The sequence below is a fragment of the Hippocampus guttulatus genome, chromosome 10 (assembly GCF_054856545.1).
Source record: "Hippocampus guttulatus isolate MCC_2025c chromosome 10, RoL_Hgut_1.0, whole genome shotgun sequence".
NCBI lineage: Eukaryota > Metazoa > Chordata > Actinopteri > Syngnathiformes > Syngnathidae > Hippocampus > Hippocampus guttulatus.
In genome coordinates this window covers 6,403,007-6,411,880 of record NC_141270.1, presented here as the reverse complement: position 1 = coordinate 6,411,880, position 8,874 = coordinate 6,403,007, and the positions used below count along the sequence as shown (strand labels likewise).

At 43.7% G+C, this 8,874-nt stretch overlaps 2 protein-coding genes across 4 annotated transcripts; one reads left to right on the top strand and one right to left on the bottom strand.

Moving 5' to 3' along the window:
• On the bottom strand, positions 1–6,298 carry nphp1 (nephronophthisis 1). 3 transcript variants are annotated; one of them, XM_086122633.1, is made up of 20 exons: positions 6,167–6,298; positions 5,877–5,938; positions 5,727–5,787; positions 5,511–5,650; positions 5,252–5,447; positions 4,277–4,378; positions 4,061–4,176; positions 3,940–3,988; positions 3,772–3,859; positions 3,418–3,512; positions 3,163–3,291; positions 2,369–2,443; positions 2,156–2,266; positions 1,990–2,072; positions 1,293–1,369; positions 1,079–1,178; positions 830–942; positions 677–750; positions 487–531; positions 1–379 (listed from the first exon to the last, which is right to left on the bottom strand). In XM_086122633.1, exons 1-20 carry the CDS (start codon positions 6,230–6,232, stop codon positions 110–112), a joined length of 2,052 nt encoding a protein of 683 aa, XP_085978759.1. In that variant the 5' UTR covers positions 6,233–6,298; the 3' UTR covers positions 1–109. The 3 variants fall into 3 exon arrangements, with proteins under 3 accessions (XP_085978759.1, XP_085978758.1, XP_085978757.1); XM_086122632.1 differs by having other exon boundaries at positions 5,252–5,650; XM_086122631.1 differs by having other exon boundaries at positions 3,940–4,176.
• A 743-nt stretch (positions 6,299–7,041) lies between these two features.
• LOC147199059 (uncharacterized) lies at positions 7,042–8,774 on the top strand. Its single transcript, XM_086122634.1, has 4 exons — positions 7,042–7,396; positions 7,592–7,769; positions 7,919–8,013; positions 8,102–8,774. The coding sequence occupies exons 1-4, from the start codon at positions 7,070–7,072 to the stop codon at positions 8,291–8,293; spliced, it is 792 nt and encodes a 263-aa protein (XP_085978760.1). The 5' UTR covers positions 7,042–7,069; the 3' UTR covers positions 8,294–8,774.
• Positions 8,775–8,874: the final 100 nt, after the last annotated feature.

The window sequence follows — 8,874 nt, the reverse complement described above, 5'->3', positions numbered from 1 at the left end:
TTTACATTGGAATAAAAACTTTATAAAAACATTAATATGTGCTTTTAAAAAAACTCATTTCAACAGGTCCATAAATAAAGGTTTGGGATTTGTGGCATTCTATTTTGTTCTAGTGCGCCACCCGCAGGAGGTCAAAAGTCATCTCGGTGATGTCAAAGGCCTGGTGTGTGTGGGTTGGGTTGGCCAGCATCTCTAAGCTTCCTGATTGGCCGCGGGCTCGTTTCAGCGCCTCCCGCGTGGATACGATGAGGCGGGACCGCTGCTCGTCCGAGGTGGGATCGGCCCAACGGTGAGGCGGGAAAGAAGACGAGTGCAGCAGGAAGGAAGCCGACCACTGGAACGCCTTGGCGAACTCCTGTTTCACCTGCGCCTCATCTCGCTGCGCACATCCATAAACACGCACACACAGTAACACATGCACACAGATGGCAAGATTTTAAGTCGGTAGTTGAGCTCTCCCTGTAGGTGAAAACAAGTACTACACACCTTCTGTGACCTTTTCATGTTGTTTTCTGCATCCATCCAGGCACTCTGAATTTTTTTTTTAAAAAGGGAATTTTGTCTAAATATATATATTTCTTAATACTGTAAAAAAAAGGGAGCTCTCAATGAGCCCCCTTAAAAAAATATGCAGACTTTAAAAAGTTATTTAGTGTGTGTTTCTTGTTATACGCACCCTGAGGGCATCCAGCAGGTCAGGCTGGTCCATGAGGATCGGGAAGATGGCAAGCACGGGACTGAATATCAAATCTGAACAAATCGAATTCGAGGAGTGACACTTGCGGGAAACAAAGATTATGTTTTGTGTGTGTGTGTGTGTGTGTGTTACCTGCGTTCTGCATGGTGGGCCGGTCCACCAGCAGCGTATCAGCCAGCAGCTGTCTGTACATGGCCAACAAGGGGACGCAGCTCAGACAGTGCAGTAGGGTGTCGGGGAGGAGGCTTTAGAGGGAAAAGACACTCTGTTATGATTTGCACGCACATACGCGCGCACACACACGCGCACACACACACACACGCGCACACACACACACACACACACACACACACACACACACACACACACACACATTCTCACCTGAGTTGTCTCTTGATGCGACTGTTGGGCGTCTTGAACTTGATGATGAGTTTGGACAGCCGCCGCGCTTTGAGCATCTGCTGGAATACGCCGGCCCCAGCTGGAAACAAGAAGAGAGCCGCTAATTGCTAAAAACGTTTTAATTTTTTTTTTTTTAATGAAAGCCATATTAATAATTGTGAGGAGAATTGTCAGGTTTGCGTGTGGCTCTCACATGATCGAGCGGGCGACCCCTCCATGTCGACGTCCTTCTCATAAGGAGTGCCGCCGCTCACCGAGATCTCGTATGTCCTACGTACGGGATGACAGAATGAAGCCATTCATGCTTTTGGAAGCAGAAGTCATCAATTTATTTCTCTTTTCGTGTCAAAATTAAACAAGTTAATGGTACTCATGAAGGCTGCCAATACCGGACACGGATACTTGAAGAAAAGAGGTGTGACATTGCGCAAGTCTTCCTTGCCAGTAGGGGGTGCCACACCGCTACTGTTTGACACACCACTGAATGACTTACCATGTGCATCAGAAAGACAGAAAGGTCTTTTTCCAGAATTGTGTGAATTGTTTTACGGATTTTAAGTATTTATGGTAGCGGTACTTGGTACCCATGCGCATTCGGGTAGGGGGGGGGGGGAGATACTCATACTGGTATCAGTCTGAAAAAGAACGGTATTTAACTCATTCAGTACCAGCCAATGCTGGACCAAGTCTGAAAAGACGTTTAAAAACGTCCTTGGGAGTGAATGAGTTAACTGCCATAGTTTTGATCCATTTTGGTGGGAAAGAAAGCCCTTTTTCTTGTCCCTAATGAACAAATTGAGCCCTTTAAAAGGCACAGCTGGATGAATTTGGTGCAGGATACAAAAATGCCCACGGTGTGAGTGTGGCACTGTGAAGGGTATATACATCACCTGTTTGGGAGCTGATTTCCAGAGGCGTCACTCAGTTTGAGGAAAGCCCAACCGCAGCTCAGGTCACCCCGCTCGCCTGTGGACTAAAAACGCAGCAAAAACCACCCGTTTCAAACACCGCTTGGCTCAGTTCCTTCAATTCCCACTCTTGCGTTCTTGTTATTACGTTGCGGATGAAGGTGACGCCGAGCTCAAAGAGGATACCGAGGTCGGGGCTGTCGGCGTTGCAGCGCAGGAAGCAGTCTCCGTCCAGCAGGGCAGGCAGGACGCCAGTTGTCTGCGACAAAGATATCACCCGCGTCAGTCTTAACGGGGAGCCTTCTGCGATCAATGGGAGGCGAGGTTGGGGGGCAGTGGGTCTGCGGTGGCGCGCTCATACCCGCGGGGAGAAGAGCCAGGTCCTGGGGTTCTTGGGGTTGTAGCTAGCCCTCACCGTGTGAATATTACTCAGCACCTAAAGTGTAACAAAGGCAGCGTTTTGTGTTTTGTTCAACGTTTCACTCTGGTGTTAACCATCTGTCCAGTGTACATGTTTTCAACTGGATAGCAGTCGGATAAAATCACTCGAGCGTGTGACCATGTTAAGCCAAAATGACAGACTTCCCTGTGTGTTTTCGGACATTGATTCATGAGATTTATTTGTGAATCTAATCATGATAAGCATGTCTGTCAAATTTCATGTTGCTAAGTGAAACAATTCTTGTCGGGCCCTAGCAATGTCTAAAACTACTCGAGAATGGCCGCTTCAAACCTAAATGGCCTCCTTGCAGTGTCTTGTAGTGCATGGTCGCTTGAGACTTTTTTTGTGGGTCTACTCATGATTGACAGGCTTAACAAATTTCACATGGTCAACTAAGTGAAACGGACTTCAGAGGTTGATTTTTTTCTTCAAAGTATTCCATTCGGAGAAATTACCGCTTCAAAGCAAAATGGTTGACTCGCTGTGTCTTTTCTGGAATGGCTTTTTTAAGGATTTACTCACCGTGGACAAGGAAACCAAATTCCATGTTGCTGAGTGAAACTTCCTGTGGGGGGCTGAATTTTTAAAAATTTCCAGCGGACATTACCGAGCCAATGAGTGTTGCTGCGATAGTGATTGACATCCAATCACATCCAATGATGAATCAATGGTCACAAAAAAGCCAGGTCATGGATGAAATATTGTCAACATACCCGAGTCCCATCAAATGCGCAGAGGCGAATGTGTCTGCTGAGGACCTGGACGCCGACCCCGGGAGTGGGGATCCTCTTGCAGCTCCACAGGGTGAAACAAACGCACGTCCGAGGGTGTCGTGGCCGCACCTGCGTGGTGGGAGGAAGACAGAGTGACGAGACGTTCTGTGGTCATGTTACTCATAGAAATATTGTATATCGTCAGAGGCAAAAAAAAAAAAAAAAAGAGAAGATAACAGTTCTACATTTTCTAACCCTGCCATTGTCGGGATCCAAGAAGAGGTCGCTGAAGGAGAGTTGTGATTGGCTGAGCTCCGGCTGCATGAAATGGCTTCCTCTGTATTTGGCACCTAAAACAGAATATGCCAGTAATATGCATTTCACTGTACGTTGACATGCATCTGATGGTGCTTTCAGTCAAATTTTAGGCACATGAAATTTTTATTATACTCTTACATGTATGTTCTAATGTACTCATCCTAAAGAAACAATCCATTATCACCATTTTTTTTAACCAGCTGCTGCAAAGTTGGACTTTTTAACATTTGCTTGTAGTCATATACTCAGAGTCGTTAGTCCTGTTTTGGACTGCGACAAGATGAAACCGACCTTCGTCCACGAGCAGTTTACTGAGAGTGGACGGTCTGAACCCGGAAGGGATGGCGCCCATTGCAGAGAGGACGTCCGTCGCGTCAATCTGTCACGCAAACATAGATGATGTGGAAACCGAAGCAAATATTCCGCATCTGTTTTCTGTTTGGGAATATGAGCTCGTACCTCAGTGAGAGCTTTTCTGAAAGTGGACCAGTTGGAAGGAGGAGTGTAACTGTGGAAGAATAAGTCGGTTTTCAATGAATGAATAAAAGGCCGTTGGAGAAAAAGAAATTCCAAATCCAACCTCTGATTCTCTCCTTCTTCGTTCTCCTGCTCGTCGGAATCCTCCTGCTCCTCTTCAGCCTCATCGGACTCTTCGTCTTCTTCATCCTTGCGATTGTCGCTGAGGACGGAACCAATCTGTGAAGAAGAAAAGTGTTACTGTGCTGTATGTCGATGATGTAGACACTGACCGTGTCTCGTGCGGCTGTGCCTAATATTTTGGATGGCGAGTGCGGACCTTCAGGTATGTTCTTGGCACCACTCCTTTGTCGCCTTTGGCATTCTCAGCCAGCCACCAGCCGTCGCTCGTCTTCTTGATGATTTTCAACGTGTCACCCCGCTGTAGCAGCACAGAAACAGTATTGTTAAAGTCGTGAAATTTTTGCCTATTTTCTCTGCAATATTTGTGTAATTGTATCTATTTTATATTTGTTGCTGAGCTGTTTTATGAAATGTATTGTATTGTAGTTTTCCCTCAAGGACTTCTGTATTTTTTTTCTACTGTCTTTGTATTTATCCATTGTATTTTTTGTTTTTACATGGTAATTAATCCAATTGTTTGACTGTGTCTTAATCTTTATCACTATTTTTAATTGCGTTCTTTTTTATTCAGCATGTTTTTCTTTTCTTTATTCTATTTTTCTGATAACTGTATACTCTCTATGTTTTATTTACAGTAATATCTGTGTACCATTTCAAGTATTTGTGAAATGTTATGCAATATTTGTATTGTATTTTGTGATATTGTTGACAATATTCCAGCAGTTTTTTCCCCCTAGATATACAAAATGCATTCACTACTTTGACATGTTATAAATTTGTGCAGTTATCTTTTTTATTAATTTCTCACATTATTATATTGTGGACATTTTTGAAGGTCTTTTTTAAACAAAAATATTTTTTTCTGTAATTTTTGTCTTCGAAATGTCTTTGCCAATCTTTTTTTTTTCTCAAGAGACTGGAGAAATTTCTCCAAAAAACATCGTCTGAACTCCACTTTTGGGGCTTTCGAGGTTCCACTGTCACAAAATATAATTTTTAAAAAACCTGATTTGATGTGTTCAACACTTGATTAAAAATACTGTAGGGGGTAGAAAGAAAGAATTGCTGTATTTGAAATTAGAATTGTATCAATGAGCTCTATAAAGATTAAATGACTAAGTTGGAAGTCACTATACGTATGTACCGGTTTGGAACCAGTTTCAAACCCCACCTGAACAGTCAAATCTCCTTCCTGGTCGCCTTTGAAATCACTGAGCACCGTGTAGATACAAGGCTCCGATTGCGGCGGTGCAGTAGATGCTTGACTCTCGTCTTTGGGGCTGTCGACCTTATCGGCGGTGTCTTCATCGCTGTCGTCCTCATCACTGTCTTCAGCTCCATCCTCGACATCTTCCTTCTGGGCATCACTGTGGATGAAAATTCGGGTCATTTTATCGACGTTGTTAGATGGAGCGAGTAAAGCTACAGACCCTGATGGTGGCTCCGTGCTGGGTCCCGGTGGTGAGAGCCGCACGGAGACTTTGTTAAGCTGCTCCAGGACGTTACGCAGTCGTCCTTGCTCCTCTAGTTTCCTCTGGTCGTAGTTGCCCACAGGAGCAATCTCATCGGCCTACAACGTACACCACTTGTTGCCTTTTAATATCCAATGACAAAGCAGCCTCAGTGCACATCATAAAAATTGTCACCTTGGTCAGTTTTGTCAGATTCTTCAGTGTTTTCTCTGCAGAAATCTGAAGTTCTTGGCATCTGTTGAAAATGTGAGACTTTTAGACACAGGACACGTGGAAAAATAACAATTTTAAGTATTAATTGTCTTGAAAAGGTGTGTAGTTCACCTCCTAAAGGACTCTTCTTTGGTTTCCACTTCACCCTTAACATCTTTCAACAGACTCTCCAGCTAGAAGCAAAGAATACATGTGAATCGTCAACACATGAAGACAATGTGTCATTTGAACAAGTATAATAAAAATATATGCAACACTTAGCTTTTAACTGTCTACAGGTTGTATTAATGCCACATTATCCTTCTAAGTGTTTAATTGCTAACGCTTGCTTGTTTCTGACATGTTTGGAGACACCACCCTCGACTTGAACGTCATAAAAGTGAGCGCTATCTGTGACAAACCTGCACCCTCATGTCGTCTACCTCTCTGTGGACCTGCTGCAGCGGCCCTTTTCCCTTGGACGGCATTTAATCACCGTTTTAAACCATGATCGTTTCAATTTCTAAGCGCTAACGCCCCGAGAAAGCGACGGAACTAACCAACTGCGATGAGACGCCGGGCGCCCATTGGTCCGCCGGTCGCTGAGCAGCCGGGGTCTACTTCCGGTAGAGTCCCTGTGCCTTCAAAACGACATGGTAAACGTTCATAATGTTTTCGAGCACTTTCACTGGTCTATGGTTATTTTTAGCGTGTAAGTGTACAATTAATCTTTGGACACAAATAATCAAACATATAAAGCAATAAATAAATAAGGTAACGCTCCGATGACTTTCACTGGGCGTTTCGTGTTTCCACAATGGCTCGTTATGAATTTTCAAACGCTCTGAACATAAAAGAATTCACTCAAATAATATGTCTAATAATTGTTATCCAATATACGTGTATTCGTTTTCTGCTTCTTATCTAGTTATTATGTGCAATGCTTCTTGGGTGGTTACTGGTTACAGCTCCCACGAGTCTCGTAGTATTTCGGGCAACGATTTGACGGTTATTGATTGGCTCGCCGGTTGCTCAGCAACCGAGTTCCGTTTCCGGGTTAGCTTCTTGTCAAAACGAAAACGCGCTCTTACATTCTGGTGTCTTCTTATAAAGAATAAACAAAATGAGTAGTCATACAAAAATATCATTTTAAGTCATTCCACGCCGTGTATTATTGCTGAGCAATCACCACATTCGATAACACTTTCCCCCGTAGTCTAGTTCTAGAATGTGGGTATGTTAAAATCCCCACGATTTTTGTAGACATTGAATGCAACAAACACGTTTTACCAGCTTCTGTTTTAGCATTATGTCATTCTGGTGTCATGGCGGCCCCCGTTGCCCTCGTTCAAGGTGCCAGCCGGGGACTGGGTCTGCAGTTTTGCAAATATATTTTAAAAAACAAACTCCCGGCAAGTGTCATAGCGACATGTCGGAACCCAGAAGGGGCCACGGAGCTGCAGGGGCTGGTCGGACAACACCCCGACCGTATGACGGTACTTCAACTGGATGTGAATCGCGAGGAGGACATCCAAGAGGCAGCCGAGCGGGTGAAGGAGAGGTTCGGGCGGCTTGATTTGATGGTCAACTCGTCGGCTTTGCTTCACCCCTCCGGAAAAGGAGAGACCAGCCTGAGAGATGTTTCTGCACACGTATGGCATTGACTTGAGCATGTAAACAGTAGCGTCAAACTCAATTGACAGAAACTCAAACTTTCCTGAAATCATCTACACATGACATTTTGTCCTGAATGAATACTGTACTGATTTTCCATCACCATTTTCATGTTACTCCTCAAACTATGCATTGCTATCGCATTATTTTTCTTCATGTTTTTCTGCCTTCAGGGCATAATGGCTACCTTGACCACCAACACTGTGGGTCCGCTGGTGATGGCCAAGTACTTTGCTCCCCTCCTGCAGAAGGGCAACGGTGGCTTCGGTCGACAGCCGATGGACAAGGCCAAGCGGCACAGCGGCATCATCGTCAACGTCACAGCCAAAGTTGGCTCCATTGGCGACAACGGTAAAGTTTTGAAACCATTTTCGGTGTTATAAAAGTGTAACCCAATACCTATAGTAATTTTCTGACTCATTTAGAGGTTCCACTTTTTCCTGTATATTCAAAGCTTGATTGTGTTTGAGTGCACTTTATGTATATTGTTTACACTGAAGGTCTTGGAGGCTGGTACAGCTACAGAATGTCTAAAGCGGCTCTAAACATGGCCACAAAAAATCTTTCTATCGAGCTGGGCCGCAGTCGACCCAAGGTAATTTACTCTTACTTGCATTTACGTCAATAAAATAACAATGGACGACCAGATGATTCGCTCATTGTTTTTGTTTTTTTCTCCCCAGGTGCTCTGTGTTTCCTTGCATCCAGGAACATTAGACTCGGATTTGTCCAGACCGTATCACAGGAACGTACCTGAGGGGAAATTGTTCAGCACAGAACGCTCTGTGGGGTACCTGATGGGCATTGTCGAAGCGCTGGATGTGGAAAAGACGGGCAAAGCCTACAGCTGGGATGGTTCTCAACTGCCTTGGTAGCAAAACAAATGAAGAAAGGTTTATGAAAGAGGACACTTTTAATCAAACAAATGGTGTGATGGGATTCTGATGTATGTACTGTAAATTTGTTCTCTTCAGTTTTCATCACTTTGCACAATGTGGGAAATAGTGACAAATTTCCGGCAAATATGACTGGCTCATTATTTTTTGAACGATTGTGCTATTCTGAAATGCCTTAAAATTGAAATAAATTCCATTAAAATAAATGTGATTTGCCTGACCAAAAATGTGTTTTTTGAACATAGAAACTCAGTAATATTACAATTTTGAGTGAGTTGATTTTTGTGGGAGCACTTAATGTCGGTTACTTCAGAAGTTTTTGCCCTTTGCACCGGAAAAAAATAACAGTAGTATGTGGTTATTTTGTTTGCTTCAAACCCTTTGTTGTTGGGTTAGGAGAGTGGATCTTTTACGCATGCAGTGAAAAATGTATGGTCAAAAATAAAATGGTAAATTTTGACGTATTTTGTTCATATTCAAAATAAAATGTTTTGGGAACACATCTGGATAGGATGTGCGTAGTCCTATGTGCCCCTCGCCCCTCCCCCCGAATTTAAATT